The 20,000-nt window shown below is 42.0% G+C and overlaps 1 protein-coding gene and 1 long non-coding RNA gene across 2 annotated transcripts in view; both read right to left on the bottom strand.

Annotated features, from left to right (window-relative positions):
- The window catches only part of LOC138978816 (endoglucanase A-like), a 23,412-nt gene extending 20,365 nt beyond the window's left edge, over positions 1 to 3,047 (bottom strand). Inside the window, exons 1-3 of the mRNA XM_070351597.1 lie at positions 2,995 to 3,047; positions 2,492 to 2,669; positions 1 to 63 (exon numbers count right to left, since the gene is read on the bottom strand). The exon at positions 1 to 63 is cut by the window's left edge and continues 196 nt beyond it. Of these exons, the coding sequence (XP_070207698.1) occupies positions 1 to 63; positions 2,492 to 2,668 (240 nt within the window). The 5' untranslated portion in view covers position 2,669; positions 2,995 to 3,047. The remainder of the gene's footprint in view (positions 64 to 2,491; positions 2,670 to 2,994) is intronic.
- A 9,870-nt stretch (positions 3,048 to 12,917) lies between these two features.
- LOC138978815 (uncharacterized) overlaps positions 12,918 to 20,000 on the bottom strand; it is a 14,825-nt gene continuing 7,742 nt past the window's right edge. Inside the window, exons 3-5 of the long non-coding RNA XR_011459816.1 lie at positions 18,168 to 18,260; positions 14,976 to 15,054; positions 12,918 to 13,035 (exon numbers count right to left, since the gene is read on the bottom strand). This is a non-coding gene — a long non-coding RNA (uncharacterized lncRNA). The remainder of the gene's footprint in view (positions 13,036 to 14,975; positions 15,055 to 18,167; positions 18,261 to 20,000) is intronic.

The following is a 20,000-nucleotide window of genomic DNA, read 5'->3' as shown; positions in this document are numbered from 1 at the left end:
GTACTCTTGGTTAGTGACGATGAACTCTCGCGACGTCTGCTTGGCGACCTTGCCAACCCAACACTGTGAAGCAAACGATTAAAAGTGTAAAACATCAACACAAGCAGTTGCAGTCTATCTTAGAAATGGTTTTAACATTGTGAATATGTTGCTAATCATAACTTTCGGTTAGTCTTCTTCTTCTTCTGCGTTCGTGGGCTGAAACTCCCACGTACACTCGTGTTTTTTGCACAAGTGGAATTTTACGTGTATAACCGTTTTTTACCTTGCCATTTAGGCAGCCATATGCCGTTTTCAGAGGAAGCATGCTGGGTATTTTTGTGTTTCTATAACCCACCGAACTCTGACATGGATTACAGGATCTTTTTCGTGCACACTTGGTCTTGTGCTTGCGTGTACACACGGGGGTGTCCGGACACCGAGGAGAGTCTGCACACAAAGTTGACTCAGAAATAAATCTCTCGCCGAACGTGGGGACGAACTCACGCTGACAGCGGCCAACTGGATACAAATCCAGCGCGCTACCGACTGGGCTACATCCCCGCCCCACTTTCGGTTAGTGACGATGAATTCTCGCGCCGTCTGCTTGACGACTTTACCAACCCAACACTGTGGAGCAGATGGTTATAGGTGTGAGACACCAAGACTACATGTTGAGCAGACGATTCAAAGTGTAAGACACCAAATGAAGCTAGACAGATAATAAACAAAATGGTAAGACAGCAAAATATACATTTGCAATCTATCTAAAACGGTTTGTTGGTGTCCATGATATTTAAGGAAGTTTAGAGGATACAGTACGTGTATAAACATGTACATTGGAATATGCCATAAGGCCAAACAAAAAAATAGGTGTTGTTACGGTAACATAGCCAAAAAATAGGGTAGGAAGGTAGGCAATCACTTTTTTTTTTTAACTTTTTTTTCTAATGTGTAAAAATTAAACCTACTTGACAGGGAAATAAGTGTGCGACTGGAGCGCTTTCGCTTTCATTGCGTTTTCTGCACTCGGTTTTTTTTATTTTTTTTTTTATTTTTACAAATGTAATAAAAAGTTATAGGGTCGGCTCCTAAAAATAGGGTAGGTCGGGTTACGGTAACCACACCTATTTTTTGGGGGGGCCTTATGGGCACAAAGACGGAGAGAAACAATGTTGAGCACTTGGAGACAAAAAGCAATCAGTCTGGAAGAGGAATACAACACAACTCAAAATAACACATTTCCTTTCATTTTCGCTGACAGAAATGTTGCGATAAGACAGAGATTGTATATTGTACACTGTACGGGGATTTTGAACTTCGAGGGCAACTCAGCAGATAAGCCACTTACTACCATATAATGGGGTCAGCCTTTACAAAACCAGAACAAAAGTTTGGTGTTTGGAAGCAATGCCATTGGGGACAAAGAGAGAAGTAATGTTGAGCACTTGGAGACAAAAGTAATCTGTTTAAAAAAGGAATACAACAGAACTCAAAATAACACATTTCCTTTCATTTTCTCAGAAATGTTGCGATACGACAGAGATTGTACATTGTACTGGAATTTTGAACTTCGAAGGCAACTCAGCAGATAAGCCACCTACTGTTATATGATGAGGTCAGCCTTGACAAAATCAGAACAAAAGTTTGGTGTTTGGAAACAATGCCATTGGTCTGGTGCGTGCTACACTATTCTCGTAAGCTGCTATTCGGTGCCGTGAGGCCATGCACGTGCAGATGGACAGATATGATTCAAAGGTGTCATGAAAGCAAGGCTGATAAAATGCTGAGAAGAAAGATGTCGCTCTCTCTCTCTCTCTCTCTCTCTCTCTCTCTCTCTCTCTCTCTCTCTCTCTTTATGTATTTGTTTCTCTCTCTCTCTTTATGTATTTGTTTCTCTCTCTCTCCCTTTGTCTCTGTTTCTGTCTCTATGTCTCTGTTTCTGTCTCTTTGTCTTTGTCTCTTTCTGTATCTTTGGTATGACGTAAACATTGTGAATATGTTGCTAATTATATTGTTAGCGACATTGAACTCTCGCGACGTCTGCTTGACCGCCTTACCAACCCAACACGATGGAGCAGATGGTTAAGCGTGTAAGACACTAATATATGACACATGACTATGTATTACCCATAATCCAATACATAAAAAAATATGCACAAGGCAAAAACAAACCCAAATCAACCGTTTTCCCGACTGGTGCAGTTTTCTCCTCCCAACCCTGAATCTTTGTTTGACCCTGATCCCGTGTCCGGAACCGATTGAGGGTAAAAATAAGTGACTGAACGGTCGGTTTTGAAAACAGATACCCCCCCAAAAAAAACCCAACTACATGTACCAAGGTGCCTCCAATGATCTATACTTCTTCTCTTTCTTCTGAGTTCATGGGCTGACACTCCTACAGACTCTTGTTTTTTTGTGCACGAGTCAGGTTTTACCAGTATGACCGTTTTAATCCCGCCGTTTGGGCAGCCATACGCCTCTTTCGGGGGAGGTATGTACAAGCACTGACCTCTAGTGTGTCCACATCCACGCTGAAGACCAGATGGACCTTCCAGCCGTCCACCTCCTTGCAGATGGGGATCTTGGCCTCCACCTGAAAGCCCCCTGACCAGTGGTTGACCGCGTGCAGCTGCAAGCCCACGGCCGCCCCCGCCAACGCCGCTAACAACGCTAAGCCCACCAGCATCCTGCACAACACACATATATATATATATATATATATATATTATACACACACACACATGCACACACACACACACACACACACACACACACACACACACACACACACACACACACACACACACACACACACTGACCTTGTGGGTTTGTGAAACAGATTTTCATAAAGCGGTTTAAAAGTTCAGCAATTTAACTTGACCATTTTGAAGGGTGCACAGAAGTTGACAGTAATAACAGTATTTAACTGGCTAAAACTGCACTGATAAACACAAACTATGGTCCTGGTTGATTACTGTATATGTGTTAAGGTTAACTAAACTCGAAACTGACCTTCTGGCTTTGTGAACAAAGACAATAGAATAAGATTTAAAATTGTACTGCTGACTTATATATCCCAGCTACAAAAGATAAGACCATTGCTTTTTATATACAGGGGCGTTTACCATGTACCACGGTTTAAGATTTACAGTCCCCGGCGAAAGAAACGCAACTCATTCGCGCCCACTGTTTTGAGTGAATTTCTGTCATTTTCAAATTGTCGTAAAATATGAACCAGGTAAGGTAAATCAAAACGAAAAACAGATTCGTAGAGGATATTTTACTGGCTCTACGACAAAAGCATAGTAAACACGGAGGCAAAAGAAACGCAAATAAAGGATGCGTTAATTAAACCTGTATAGAGTTGAAATAAAAATAAAATCATGATACTAGCATGTTCTGCACGTGTTGTTTTAGCGGTCTCATCTTGTCAGAACCGTGTTTGCCGTTATCTGGGTCACACGCGAGGTCTTGTTGACGGGGATCCCAAACCGTCATGGGGACAACTTTCAGCACATGCACCATGTGGAAAAGCAGCTTTTCGTGTTCAGAGTGTTCAGGCAAGCTGTACCGTACTCACAAAACTGTTACAACATTCATTTCTGCGACACAGGCGCGATGCCGAGACTATCACCAGATCAGCGCCAACAAGCGATCGGGAGACTTGATGCCGGACAATCAGTTCAGCAAGTTGCTAGGGCATTTGGAGTAAATGTCACCACGGTTTATCGCCTGCAGCAACGTTTTCATGCCACTAACAGTACCTGCGACTTACCAGGACGTGGCAGACCCCGTTAACAACAGCCCGACAAGATCGCCATCTTGTCCATCAACACCAGCGAGATGCATTCGAAACTGCCGCCAACACAGCCCGTAACACATTCGGGGTGCATAGACAACCCGTCAGTGCCAGAACTGTACGTCTCCGCCTTGGTGGGCAGAACCTGGTAAATCGGCGTCCTCCTCGACGTCCTGTCTTGACAGCTCAGCATCGCCTGGATCGTCTGGCCTGGGCCCAGCAGCATGCCCACTGGCGCCATCGGGACTGGCGGAGGGTTCTTTTTTTCGGACGAGAAACGCTTTTGCCTGGAACCTGGCGATGGGCGTGTCCGGATCTGGCGAAGACCTGGACAGCGGTTTGCGAACAATAACATCCTGCAGCATGATCGATGGGGAGGTGCCAGCGTCATGAAATGGGGCGCCATTGGTGTCAACCAACGAGTGGGACCTGTCGTCTTTCAGAACGTCGGCCAAGGTCATAGGAGTGGTGTCAATGCAGACCGCCACATCAATCAAGGCCTGCGTCCTAATGTGGTTCCATTTGTCCAGAGGCACCGGAACTGCCTGTTCCAGCAAGACAATGCCCGTCCCCATACTGCATGTGCTACCCAGGACTTCCTGCGTCACAACAGCGTGAACCTTAATTCTGCCGCATCCTGCTCGATCTCCGGATCTCAACCCAGTCGAACACTTTTGGGACATCATGCAAAGAAGGATTAATGCCCTTGCCCGGAGACCCCGCACAGCAGCAGAACTGCGTGCTGCTGTGACCCAGTTGTGGGCTCAGGTCCCTCAGCAGCAAATTAATCACCTCGTCCTCTCCATGTACCGAAGGTGCGCCACAGTCATCAACGCCAAGGGAGGAGCAACACACTATTGACTTTCAACAGTCTTCAAACAGTGTTCAGTGGAACAATATATGGCACGTCATGCTCTCATCCCAATACACTTTTCCGTGTGGTTTTTGTATCGGTCAATTCGTTTCCTTGTTATTGTTAACCCGAAATAATTAATTCGACATAAAAATTCATGTGTAACCCATCTTCACTGCAGCATTTGCGTTTCTTTTGCCTCTAAGTTTATTTAATCGTTTTTACATTATTTTAGTCAAGTTTTGACTAAATGTTTTAACATAGAGGGGGAATCGAGACGAGGGTCGTGGTGTGTGGGTGTGTGTGTGTGTGTGTGTGTGTGTGTGTGTGTGTGTGTGTGTGTGTGTGTGTGTGTGTGTGTGTGTGTGTCTGTCTGTCTGTCTGTCTGTGCGTGTGGGTAGAGCGATTCAGACCAAACTACTGGACCGATCTTTATGAAATTTGACATGAGAGTTCCTGGGAATGTTATCCCCGGACTTTTTTTCTTTTTTTCGATAAATACTTTTGATTACGTCATATCCGGCTTTTTGTAAAAGTTGAGGCGGCACTGTCACAAACACACCCATGTAAGATATCTGTCTATCTGCCTTTGTGTTTGGCTTTGTGTGAGTGTGTCTGTGTATGTGTGTGTGTGTGTGTGTGTGTGTGTGTGTGTGTGTGTGTGTTTGTCTGGGTATGTGTGAGTGTGCGCGCGCGCGTGTGTGTATGTGTGTGTATATATATATATGTGTGTGGTGTGTGTGTGTGGAGCGATTCAGACTAAACTACTGGACCGATCTTTATGAAATTTGACATGAGAGTTCCTGGGAATGATATCCCCCTTTTTTATTTTTTTTTATTTCTTCGATAAATAGCTTTGATAACGTCATCTTCGGCTTTTTGTACAAGTTGAGGCGGCATTGTCACACCCACATTTTTCAATCAAATTGATTGAAATTTTGGCAAAGCAATCTTCGACAAAGGCCGGACTTTGGTATTGCATTTCAGCTTGGTGGCTTAACAAATATTTTACGAATTTGGTCAATAAAAGTCGGAAACTTGTCATTACAAGTTTTTTTTTTAAACGATCCAAAAACTATTTCATCTTATCCTGCGTCATTTTCTGATTCCAAAAACATAGACATATGTTATGTTTGGATTACAGACAAGCTCTGAAATATAAAGATATGAAAATTATGATTAAAGTAAATTGTCCGAAATCGATTTACAAACAATTTCATCTTATTCCTTGTCGGTCCCTGATTCCAAAAACATATAGACTTTGTGTCGTTGTTGTTGTTGTTGTTGTTGTTGTAGTTGTTGTTGTTGTTGTTGTTACGTCCGCCGATGCATGTGTGATGGATTTTTTTCTAAAACACACACATACACAAGCAAGATTTAAGGGAAAGTCGCCAATCCCGGAACAGTCGGCCAACTTGGAACACCTCAATATGCGATCAACGGGGAACAATTCATGAACAATTGTTTTGCAGAAATGTCCAGTGACATTCCTTGATATTATTCCAGCAAAAAAATGACTACCGCGGCAAAACAAAACAAGAAATTCAGTTGATCCCAGGATCAACACGAGCCGAAACATTGACAATATCAAAGAAACAGGGAGTTCTACACCTGTTGGTACAGGTAAACAAAATAATAGTGTTGATGTGTCCTGTTAAATTGTCTTTTCGGCGTTTGTACATAAATGGGAGATATAGAGAATACTACATGGCTTGCTGTGTCGTACCAGATTTACACGAGTTGTTTTTTTAAATATTAAACTGCGAGCGAAAGCGAGCTGTTCACTATTTGAAAAAGCAACGAGTGTAAATCTGGTACGGAACAGCAAGCCATGTAGTATTCTGTTTATCCTACATACTGTACTTACGTGTATTTTACTGAAAATGTCCTGCATTCGAGGCAGCTAAATTGAAGACGCTTGTTTTAGAACCTCGATCTCTTCTAAAGCCTCGTGCAATCTATTACGTCAAAGCAAAGAAACGTCACTCTGAAAGTGTGGCGTGACGTGTTAGTTCTAAAGATTCATCGAGGGTAATCAGCGAGCGCAATTTGTGTTTCTATAATGACGTTTGTCTCGGTGACTTTGGTATCATAAGCAGTGGAAAAACAGGTCCCTGCCAGACTTGCTTGACATGACCTCATTTACATGATATACACACGTGTGATTTGAACGATTATTATCTCACGGGTGTCTCTCTCACGTATGTAGGATAAAACAACTATCGCAATATCAAGGAAGAAGATTGTTGTGAAAGTAATGCAATAATGAATAAGAGCTCAATCATGAATAAGACCTATTGGCTTAACAGAAAGGAAGAAGGCTACTCTACCTTTATGGAAGTGATTGGTATTGGTGACAGAAATATGTTTTCCACCAAGAAACCGATCGATCAACCAAGGAACCAAAAGACAGAGCGAGCGATAGACGTTGCAACAGGTAGGAATGGTATTGTTTTTGGTCTGAATGAGCGTGATACAGTGGCATGTCACAGTGAAGAAGGGAAAGTAGTAAAAGTAGTTATAAATAGAAATGAATGAAATCAAAGTGTATGATGCAAATAACTTATCACTGAGTCACAAAATGATAAAGCAAGAAAGAATACAGTGTTAGTGAAACTGTTGTAAATGGCAAAATGCTGTTGCCATGAATACACATTTGAATGCTAGTAATGTAGCACCAATATATGACATTGCCTGTTGTAAATGGCAAAATGGTTTATGAAAGAGATTTACAGTTTCACTCCAACAAAAAATGTAAGCTTACTTCGTAGCTTTCGGTAGCTGTTGCCATAAATACCCAAAGACACTGGCATACAAATAATATAGCATCAATATAGGACATTGTATTGATATAACCTACAATGATATCTGTCGTCAAGGTTAACAAATGCTGACTAGATGTAACAAAATATATACAATATTATAATACTAAAGTGAGTGCTTAGTCATGCAGAGTGGCGTTTGCATAGAATTGAAGTCTATTCGTCACGAGGGTGAACAGCATGATAACTTTCCTGTATAATACTTCTTCAAAAGGAACACTTTATTATATTTAAATATCTGGGAAATTGTGGTTAAAAGACTTCGTTACTTCTTGATTGTTATTTACTATTATATTGAAGTGAATAGCAAAACGCTGTATTTGAAAACAGCATGGGATTTATATATATATATATATATATATATATATATATATTTTGGTATCAGGTAATGTCCTAGTTTTTACAAATTGTAGCAAAGTCGATTAACTTTACTATGTACGATGTTTGCTTGCAAATTACAACACAAACGCGAAAAACTTAACTATTTGTAGAGTTCTAAGGCATTGCAGACAAAGCAACTGCAAGAAAGTCAGGTTTTAGCAGTGTGAAAATCCGCTGAAAACGGTCTTATATCCCTTCCGTTAACATGGCTTCGTCCGGCCATACATGTAGGCTCTTATGACACTGACCCTGAGCTGACCCTGAGGCACTGAAAAAGTTTTCACGGAAAAAGTCTCTCGAAGAACGAAATGGGTTCGGTGCATTTGTCAGTCTGTCACATGTTGAAGGGCCCCATACGGGTTGAAAGAGATAAGGTACTGTCGTGTTTTTCCCAAACCTAGTGCACTACCGTTCTCACGAGATAAGTTACTTCTGTTTTGTTCCGGTTTTTCTCTCCAATTGACACCATGTATGAGAGATGAAACAGAAAAGCCTGTTGTGAAAATGCAAAAATTTGGAGGTAAAAACGAAACAAAACAAAAGTAACTGTTCTCATGACAACGGCAAACAACGACACCGCCCTCAGCTAATTCAAGAAATCACCCCCGCTCCTGCTAGGTACACGTGCACTCAAGTTAACCTCTGCTTTGACCTGTGTGCCAAGAGTGAGATGAGAGAGAGAGCAGAGACACACACACTCCCGCGCCGTAGATCAGATTAATAGGTGCTTGATTTTGGTATTTTGATTTTACATAACATTAAACCTTTCTTCTTCTTATTATTATGGTGAGCTTATATAGCTTTACATATTAATTTCTGCCGTGTGAAATGGAATTTTTTTACAGACAGACAGACAAACAAACATTTTTTACACACAATATATAACGCATTCACATCGACCAGCAAACCTCAAGCCTGTTAGGCGAGCATTCACCTTTCGCGGCCTTTATTCCAAGTCACACGGGTATTTGATGGACATTTTTATCTATGCCTATACAATTTTGCCAGGAAAGACCCTTTTGTCAATCGTGGGATCTTTAACGTGCACACCCCAATATAGTGTACACGAAGGGACCTCGGTTTTTCGTCTCATCTGAAAGACTAGCACTTGAACCCACCATCTAGGTTAGGAAAGGGGGGAGAAAATAGCGGCCTGACCCAGGGTCGAACACGCAACCTCTCGATTCCGAGCGCAAGTGCGTTACCACTCGGCCACCCAGTCCCATGGGGTTCATGGTCATGGCAACAGCCTTAATAATATTATATCATGTATAATATTACATTTCAGCATATGTGAATTACATGTCATCATACCAAACTGTCATACATTTTTATTCCCACATCATTCTGATTGATCACAACCAAACCTACTATCAGTGGACACATCCAAATACAAGCGCCTGTTCTTGACAACTTGCGACTGATCTAAAAATAAAAACCAGTGCAATTTCCTCGGTCTGGCTTTGCCACGACACTCACGGTTTGGCCTGTAGGTAAAATGTACAATGTATTTTCTGATTTGTGCACAAAAGCTTTTTTCTTTTTTCTTTTTTTTAACATAACAATGTTTAATGTCATTGTTTGTTTAAAAGACCATGGTCACATTTGTAAAAAAAATGTTAAATTAGAAAATAAATAACATTTTGGTTCATGATTTTTCCTACACCTGTGCTGAAAAAAAGAAATAAAAATGTCGGTATATAAGTCACTCAAATACAGCAATGCATGAATGGCTCGGTTTGAGTTTGTTGCGGTTGACCCTGCACAAATCGACCTATGATGCTTTTGTTCAACAATTTTTCCGTCACCCCTCCCATAGGGTGACGTATTCCACAACTTCCTGTGTTCCTGTGTTGCTCAGTGATTTTGTTAGAATTCAAATTCTTGTGACACACTTCTTCTTGTTCATTTCCTGTGCCTGTGATTTGTTTGAGCACATTGTGAGGTATTTCACAACAAACGGCGACTTCCTGTCACGTGCTCGCCCATGAACAAAAATTTCTCCTCCTGCACGCTACTTATCCCTCGCCAAAGACGACCCGCTGGTGCGGCTCGTCAAAAAAGGTACGTTTTTTAAACTTTTCTTCCTTCTTCTTCTTATTTCTACCGTCTACAATTCGTATTATTACTCTTTATCTACATACGTTCACGTAAAATGTTGATTGCTGTGATAAACCTTCATAGATTTGCAATAACTTGAACGGAAAAAAAGATTTAAAACGTCACGTGTATCCAACAGAAAAACGCGAAATCCATGCAGGTGCCATGCGGCAATGATGGAACACATAAGAGAGGCAAACAAGGAACAGCTTTGCCGCATTCTGTTCCATCTTACCCTCATCAAACAATAAACAGAACACTGCTGCTTTATTCACGCATTCAATTCTCTTTTCATCTTTGTTGTGTTTTTCCTTTCTATAAGTTTTATTGAATGATTGATTGATTTGTTTGACAGTATTATGAGACCCGAACGGCCGTGGTTACCAGAAGAAATGGGCTGCACTTTGTCGGCAGTGAAAAACGGAGATATGGGTTTGCGTTGCGCATCAAGAGCATAATTATGGTGTTACTGTCACAACTCTTAAAAGTCATTTAGAAGGAAACAAACAAATTTGCAAAAGAAGAAGTAAAGTTCACAGGAAGACCTTCTACGTTAACACCAGAGATAGAACAAGAACTAATCAATAGCATTCTTGAAGCTGAAATAAATTTGCCAACGTCACCCCCATCGTTGTTTTGTACATGGAGATTCTGGTCATTATGATTGCTTGGTGTCAGCAGCAAATTGTAAGCTTACCTGCTGCTGATGTCCTGCAACGCACAACCACAAGCTCGTCGAAGAGATCATCACGAAAAAAACAATCTTCTCCTTACAAGCAAAAGCTGGAGATTTCACTTGCAAAAAGGCGTGCAGGTCAACAGAAAAGAGGAAAGAATTAAGCTACAAAATCATCTGCTCAGAGAAACAAGAGGGGAATATCTTCTGATCAGAGGGAAAAAAGGAGAACATTCTCGACGATGCGTTATATCCCGGGGGAAAGCACTTGGTACTGCTTCATGTGTGGCACCAACTCCCCTGAGAACATGATGATGCAGTGCCAGAGGTGCACACAGTGGGCACACGAGGACTGCGTTGACAGCAGCGGACAAAAGGACTTCGAAATCTGTACTCAGCAATTTTTGTGTGTCTGCAAAATCAGTTCTTAAATCTGTTCATAGTTATTTGCTTGGAGACTTTATGCGTAAAGATTTTTACACTTAGTCAATTGGGCAGGTAGCCCTTTTATATCTATTTGTCAACAGAAGAGGGGCCGGGTACAAATGAAGCTGCGAAATTTCGTGGTACTGCTTCGTGTGTGGCACCAACTCCCCTGAGGATATGTTATAGTGCTAGAAGTGCACACAGTAATCACACGATGACTGCGCTGACAGTAGAAGACAAAGGACATTGTCTGCGAAATCGGTTCTTTGCCTATTTTTTCCTTCTTTTTTTTAAGGTTTTGTTTTTTAGTCCTTTTTAGACCTAGCCCTTATTTATCTTTTTGTTTTACATTTAAGGCTTAAATATAAAATTGTTATCCGATTTGTTATTTCCTTGGTAAAAATCAAAATATGATGTTGAAAAAAAGACATTTACATAAATTGGCTTAATCAAAATGTTATGACGTATTTATTTATCTTGTGTGTGTGGCACAGTGTGCTTGTTTGTGTGTGAATGAGAGTGTGTGGGTGTATATATATATATATATGTGTGTGTGACACAGACAGGGCTAGAAAGAGAGTCAGGGTGTGTTTGTATGTGTTCCGAGTTTGACAACACAGTGTTCCACTTTACACACCCATGCGTCCAACCTGGAACAAATGCAGACATTTTTATTATGATCAGTCTGATGAGTTGCGTGACTTTTATTTTATTTTTTTTGTGGTTCGTTTACTGATTTACTGATAGAGTCTAGTATGTGACAATATAAAGAACGCTTTGCAATATCCATTTTTTTGTCTGGTACGGCTGTTTCTCATTAACTATTCCAGGTTTAGCGACTTTCCCATATGTCTGTATGTTTGTCTGTCTGTCTGTCTGTCTGACTGTCTATAAGTCTGTCTGTCTGTGTATGTCTGTTTGTCTGTCTGTGTGGGTGTTTCTCAATTACTATTTCCGATTGTGTGTGAACGTTTTTACATTTAGTCAAGTTTTAACATAGACGGGGAATCGAGACGATTGTCGTGGTGTATGTGTGTGTGTGTGTGTGTGTGTGTGTGTGTGTGTGTGTGTGTGTGTGTGTGTGTGTGTAGAGCGATTCAGACTAAACTACTTGGCCGATCTTCGTAAAACTTGACATGAGAGTTCCTGTGCATGGTATTTCCAGACGTTTTTGGTTTTTTTCAATAAATGTCTTTGATGGCGTCATATCTGCGATGGCGATAGTTGAGGCGGCACTGTCAAGCTCTCATTTTTTAACCAAATTGTATGTGTGTGTGTGTTTGTGTGTGTGCGTGTGTGTTTCCGCGCCCGTGTGTGTGTTTGTATATATGTGTGTGTGTGTGTGTCTGACTGATTGTCTGTCTATCTGTGTGGGTGTCTGTTCATCAATATTTCTAAGTATATGTGAAAGTTCATTGTTGTTGTTGTTGTTGTTGCTGTACTTACGTCTAAATAATTTAGATTTAAATAACCTTGTCCGTGTTCGTTCCGACGGTGTTATTTTTGCTTTTTGTTGTCGTTTGTTAGTGTCTGTTACCCGAAGAAGCTTTTATAAGCGTAAATTCGTATCATTGTACTGTCCTTGTATCGGTGAGCACAGAATTCTTTTGTTTTTCAAGTTTGTACGTCTGTCAATGCATATATGATTGATTGTTTTATATCACACACACACACACACACACACACACACACACACACACACAGGTGCACGCGCACACATAAACACACAGGTACACCCCCCCTCCACCCAAACAAACACGAACACACACACACGCACACACACGCGCGCGCACACATAAACACACAGGTACACCCCCCCTTCACCCAAACACACACACACACACACACACGAACAAAAAACCCATGTTGTGCAGACGGTTATCGCTTTTTAAAACGCTTTATTTCGGGTCCGTGGATGTGCTTGAGTGCTCATTTAATGTTCGCACAAACCAGTTCCTGGACTCGTTCTTGCAGTCAGGCAGCTCACCATTTCCCCCTGAAGTGATAGCAGTCTGTGTTACGTGACGCCTACATCCCGTGCTAGGAACATGCATGTCTTCGTGCTTGCATGCCGGTTGGTTGGTTGGTGTAAGTGTAAGTTGGTTTGCTCATGTGTGTGTGTGTTTGTGTGTGTGTGTGTGTGTGTGTGTGTGTGTGTGTTTGTGTGTATGTGTGTGTGTGTGTGTGTGTGTTTGTGTGTGTGTGACGCTAGTGACTGCTTGGGAATCGTGGATGGATTTAGTGCAATTCTGACTTTGGAAATTTTTGGGGGGATTCTTATCCTTCTTCGTTTATGGGCTGAAACTCCCACGTTCACTCATGTTTTGTATGAGTGGGTTTTTACGTGTATGATCGTTTTTACCCCGCCCCTCAGGCAGCATACGCCGTTTTCGGGGGAAGCATGCTGGGTAATTTCGTGTTTCTATAACCCACCAAACTCTGACATGGATCACAGATCTTTATTCGTGCGCACTTGGTCTTGTGCTTGCGTGTACACACGAAGGGGGATATAGCACTAGCAGATATGCACATATGTTGACCGGGGAGTTTGGGAAAATCTCCAATCTTTGCCAGGCAGACGCGGTCAGGATTAGAACTCACGACCTTCCGATTAAGAGGCCGACGTCTTAATTACCACCACGTCAGTCGTTTTGGGGATTGATATTTGAAATAAAAACAAGAATAACTGCAACACCTGCTTGGTAAGTATTTTAGTAGTTATCGTTGGATGTGGCTGTTATATCCACATTTATCAGTCACAATGTCGAGAAAGGAGGAATCATATCAGATCGAGGCGTAAGCCGAGATCTGATATGTTTCCGCCTTTTGAGACATTGTGACTAATAAATGTGGATATCACCGCCACATCTAACGATAACGGATTTATTGCGTTTTGTTTTGGACAGTTTTTATGCATCCTTTTTCAAATTAAACAAGACAGGCTCTTCCGTAAACCTCCCGTCGGTAGCTGCTAAGGCGTCTTCTTAAGAGAATAGAATGTCGTCTTTTGATTTGGAACCAACGTGACGTGTTTCAGAACTTCTTCTCGACAACTCGGATGGTCGTTTTCACTGAACGATGGACATTGAAGTGATCAGAATTTCAGAGAATTGTCTTTTACTTTCACAGAACTGTCCCTGCTGAAAGACTTGCGATTATGTAACAATGCGCGAGTCGCAATGATCCAGGTAGGAATTATGCACAGTGAATGTGACTTCTTCCAGTCTCTCTCCCTTTTATTCCCTCTGTTTTCTTCATCGAGTCGTTAGGTCAGTTACGTTTTAATCTCTGGGGTGGTGCGGTGTAAACCATTGTGCCTGCAGACACTTTTGCTTCTATTTCGCTAGGGGGTGAAATCTCTTTCAAATTGTTGTCAAAGTTATCCAGTTCTCACAAGTGTCTGCTGCTTGTGTCTCTTGTTGTTTTTCTGCTAAATTGCCATTCAATGCAACCCCCGTCGGTAAGACTTCAGATCCAATTTCTTGGACACATGACTGCGTACAAAAGATTGGGCATGCTTTTCTCTTTTTTGACGATTTGCCTCTAGCTTTCCGCTTGTTGTGTACTCAATTCTTCATCAAAGAATGTTTATGGGAAATATCTCGCTCCACTTTTTTTTAAGTGACCGTCTAAAGATGGCGTCCATAAGTGATTAGTCACTTCCAGCGAGATATCACTTGGCTATGACGACTTCATGCGATATATCAATTGATATAGGGTGCATGTTTGACCAATGGTTAGTTACAGTTTCGTAACGTGACCCGTAAAAACGCAATAAGGATATGTTATTCAAATTGTCAGGTGTTTTGCGTTTACATTTCACTGTAAACGTATATGTGTAAAGTATACTTCTGAAAATCGGATTTATTTTCTCTAAAATGAGACCTCACACTACACAGACCCATGTGAGCAAAAAATACTCGACAAAGCACTTACCAAGGCTAAGTAAATTCCTCCATCTCTTCCTCGGTAGGACCCACCCACGCGAACCTCTTCACTCTTGTGTGCGCGTATTCTGCGGACACACGATACGTCATATTGCACAATTGAATACGTCATATTGCACAATTGAACACGTCACATTGTAACATTAATAACGTCATATTGCACCATTGAATACGTCACCGTCCACCGTTGAATAGTCACATTTTACCATCGAATACGTAACATTGCATTATCCCAGCGAAGCTGTAATCGATTTGAGAAATGTGCACACCGAATAATACATGATAAAGAAGGATTCTTTGTGCCCGAAAATGGGCCACAGTTGGAGATGGAAGTTCACCAAAAATTGGGACCATACTAACAAAAATACGGTGGGTAAAATTGGCGCCCCCATTTTTTGAGCAAACGCCACCCAAGGCCGCTTTGGACGGGTAGAAATTCCGTAGTTTCCAAGTCTATGGATAAAGCTCGCGTAAGAAGAATACGTCACGGTCGAAAGTCTTTGACGTCAATTAATGCATCATGACGTCATGCCTCCCTGTAGTCTTTCTCTCTCGAGCGGTGTGTGTGTTTGTGTTCATTTTGTGCACATGTGTTAGTGTTACTGTTTGTGTGTGTGTGTGTGTGTGTGTGTGTGTGTGTGTGTGTGTGTGTGTGTGTACCCCCGTTTCCACAGGTTTGGTTGCCTAAATCACCATAAACTCTGGATGGCAACCTAATTGTGTGGATGGACGCTTCATTTAACACCGTTAAATTGACTTTTTCGACGGAAAGAATGTCATAACAATGTTCAAAATGACATTCTTTCCGTCCTTTATAGGCGACGAAATAGGTCAAATTTTGTGCATTTTTTAGTGCAAAATTCTTCGATGCCGGAGCGAGTACTGCACCCAGTGCTGTTGTAGTGCAAGTGCACTAGAAAGGCACTGCACCCAGTGCCGCCTCTTAGGTAACCATCCACACTTTAGGTGCGTGTGTATTTGTGTGTGTGTGCGCACGCGTGCATGAGTCTGTACTCGTGTGTGTGTGAGTGTGTGTGTGGTGTGTGTGTGTGTGTGTGTGTGTGTGTATTTGTGTGTGCGCACGCGTGCATGAGTCTGTACTCGTGTGTGTGTGAGTGTGTGTGTGGTGTGTCTGTGTGTGTGAGTGTGTACTCGTGTATGTGTGTGTTTATGTGTGTGTGTGTGTGTGTGAGTGTGTGCGTGGTGTGTGTGTGTGTGTGTGTGTATTTGTGTGTGCGCACGCGTGCATGAGTCTGTACTCGTGTGTGTGTGAGTGTGTGTGTGGTGTGTGTGTGTGTGTGTATTTGTGTGTGTGTGTGTGTTTGTGTGTATGTGTGTGTGTGTGTGCGCACGCGTGCATGAGTCTGTACTCGTGTGTGTGTGAGTGTGTGTGTGTGTGTGTGTGTGTTTGTGTGTGTGTGCACGCGTGCATGAGTCTGTACTCGTGTGTGTGTGAGTGTGTGTGGGGTGTGTGTGTGTGTGTGTGTGTGTGTGCGCGCACGTGTGCATGAGTCTGTACTCGTGTGTGTGTGTGTGGTGTGTGTGTGTGTGTACATACGTGTATGTGTGTGCGTGTATGTGTGTTTGTTTGTAAAGGTGTGTATGTCTGTCTGTCCATATGTGCGTATGGGTGTGTGTTTTGTGTGTATGAAGTTTTTGTGAGAGAGTGAGTGAGTGCGTGTGAGTGAGTGTGTGTATGTGTGCGTGTGTGACTTGGGGTGTGTGTGTGTGTGTGTGTGTGTGTGTGAGTGTGTGTGTGTGTGTGTGCGTGTGTGTGTGTGTGTTTGAGAGAGAGAGAGAGAGAGAGAGAGAGAGAGAGAGAGAGAGAGAGAGAGAGAGAGAGAGAGAGAGAGAGAGAGAGGTTTGTCTTTCGCTGGGGTATGCAGTGCCTTGGCGTTGCACATCTACTTAATTGATTAAGTCACAGTGTACCCTCGAGTACGTGACATTGCGCCATTGGAAACGTCACAGTGTACAATTGAACAGATCACATTGTACAATTGAATACGTCACATTGTACCATGGAATACGTCACATTGTACCATTGAATACGTCACGTTGTACCATGGAATACGTCACATTGCACCATTGAATACGTCACATTGCACCATTGAATACGTTACATTGCACAATTGAACATTGCATCATTGAATGCGTTACATTGGGTTGTTAAATTGGTTGCAATAATGTATGTGCCTGGATTACTACAGGCAGGCTGTGAACTTCAAGTGTATCAAAGCGCCGGTCGATCGAAGTATCCAACACTTTTATTACATACCCGTATTATCCCCGAGTACGCAGTACTAGGGTCCAGCAGACTTTAATTGTGTGTCTGTGTGTCTGTCTCGACTTAACGGCTTATTGCTGGGAAACTACTGGGCGCAGTTCTTTCAAAAGTTGATACACTAACTTGATAATAGGTCGGATTGATCGTATTAAAACTTCATAATGTTACATGGGACCTAAATGCGAAATAAATCACAAAAGCCACTCTTAACGGTGGGAGTTTTTGCGGTGGGAGGCTGGTCGCTTTGCGAACAACCTGAAGTAAAGGGGAGACTTGAGCGGCGAACACGTCACGCAGTGACGAGAAAAGCATGATTTGCAAGCCAGACAACGGGTGGGGAAATGGTCTCGGCAAAGAAATTCCAATGCAGGGTTTGGTCTCGGTGAAAGAGAGACAGAGAGCACGAGAGAGTCTATGGCCAAAGTGATCCGGGTTCGATTCCCGGCATGGGCGGTCTATTTTTTTTTAAATTCTTGTTTACTATTGTTTATTATGAACGTTTTAATGTTTTATTTTACTCTAATAGTTTTTTTAATTGTGTAAAATAAATAAATTATTTTTTTAATTTTTTTTTAATCCAAGTGATCCGGGTTCGATTCCCGGCATGGGCGGTAAAATTTTTTTTTGTTTTAATTCTTGTTTACTATTGTTTATTATGAACGTTTTAATGTTTTATTTTACTCTAATAATTTTTTTAATTGTGTAAAATAAATAAATAATTTTTTTTTAAATCCACGTGCACAAGACAAAAACTTTCATACATGGGGAGCGAGCCAGTCTGAAGAGTACTCGGGTCCAGCGCCAGCGTTTTTTATCGTTCAGGTTTCACTCTGTCTGTTTTTGTGTTGTTGTCGTTGCATGTTTGTCTGTCTGTGTGTTTGCACTTATACCCACGTATATCTCTGATGCGTCGATTCAGCTTTTCAAGTGTGTTGCGTCGCCTGGAAGTCTGGTACACACGGTCGTCGGACAAAATCAGATTCCTCCCTGGAACCAAAGAGGAAATAAAACCTTTCAGCAACCTTTCAGCAGTTTTCAAGACGTTTTCAATTGAGGTTTAGGCCAACGTCTTGATTCAAATCTCGTTAATACGTCACAGTTTGCGCGAGGTCAATGGGTCACTTTTCTCACTCACGCTTTTGGGGTGGCGATGGAGAGGTATAGCACGACGATGAAAGAACCAATTAGCTGGACAGGGTTGCTGACCTTTACGCAGAATAACTTATCCGGTTGTTCCCGTTAGCAAAGCTTCGCGGGCAGCCGCTGTGTCACAGCACAACAGGGGTACTGATTGACATTACCCGACAGTCACTGGTTGACAGGGTGCCAGCTCTTTGAACATTAATTAGGGAAACAACCAATATGAAAGTTTGTCATAATTTTCACGAGTTTTCATTCACAGCCAGCAGGGAAATAAATTGCATGTTCCCCATGCAATAAATCCCCAGTTCCCATATTTGCAGGAAGCAGGTTATACATTGATAATCAAAAGCAAACCCAATACAAACGCTCAGGGATTCTTCGGCTCTTTTCATTACGACACGACACTGCTTTGCAAAGTTACAAAAAGCCGAACTGGCAAACTGGCAAAAGTAAACAAATATAAAACTACTTTATGAAAGGTCATAAATTCATCACAAACATATGAAACCTACCGGTATGTTTTCTCTTTTTACAAAGTCAAGGAGTTCGTGTATCTGTGTTTCGATACACAGACGCTCGGAGAAACACGAACGTCAAACCAATTGACCCCTGACACTCACATTTTGACCCGTGCGCAAGACGTTGTATCGATAAACGAAGCGCAAATAGGAAATAATAATAAAATCAAATAATATAGCACCAAGCAGGGACGGACGAAGGGGGCGCACAGGGGGCACGTGCCCCCCCACCCCCCCGAAAAAAAAGCAAAAAATTGGAAAGCTGATTCTATGACCATTTTTAAGTTCAAATGGCACCAAATGGCACCATTTTGCTTCTTTGGGCCAAACAATTTTTCGGGGGGGCATGCCCCCGGACCCCCTAGCAAATTCGGGCGCTTAGCGCCCATCACATTCACTTTCGATTCAAAGTGCACCCCCCCCCCCCCCTTACAAAGCAACTGATCCGCCCCTGCCAAGAAATGCAAACATCTAAAAAAGCCGAGCAAGCAGAATGACAGGTCTAATGAAAAACAAAGAGACAATGAGTCGGAAACAAGATCGCGATTCTTTCCTTCGCTGCACGACGCAAATATTCTGTGACCTTTGATAAAAACATTACAAGATGTTGGATGGGTCGTTGACAGACCAGTTTTTTTGTCGGTCCTCGAGGGGCATATAAACTTTTGTTTCATATTTATTGACCCAGGCCTTGGTCAATAAATATGAAGAAAAAGACGATATGCTCCCCCTCGGACTGACAAAAAAGCTGGTCTGTCAACGACCCATCCAACATCTTGTAATGTTTTTATCAATACCCAAAAACCTCTTTGCCTAAATCACAGAGCGAAGACGAAGATGCGTTTGATAAACTAGTTGTTTTCACGAGGAAGGTTTCTATGGGCGGCGCCAGTTTTGCAAATATATTTATCAAAATAAAAATAAAACATATATAGGGATATCATTTGGAAGAATTGGTATGTAAAGTTTCATGGAATTTCCAGTAGTTTCTTCAGAATCGATCTACACACACACACACACACACACACACACACACACACACACACACACACACACACACACACAC

The sequence above is a fragment of the Littorina saxatilis genome, linkage group LG10 (genome assembly GCF_037325665.1).
Source record: "Littorina saxatilis isolate snail1 linkage group LG10, US_GU_Lsax_2.0, whole genome shotgun sequence".
In the NCBI taxonomy this organism is placed as follows: Eukaryota; Metazoa; Mollusca; class Gastropoda; order Littorinimorpha; family Littorinidae; genus Littorina; species Littorina saxatilis.
This window is presented reverse-complemented; position numbering and strand designations above follow the sequence as displayed.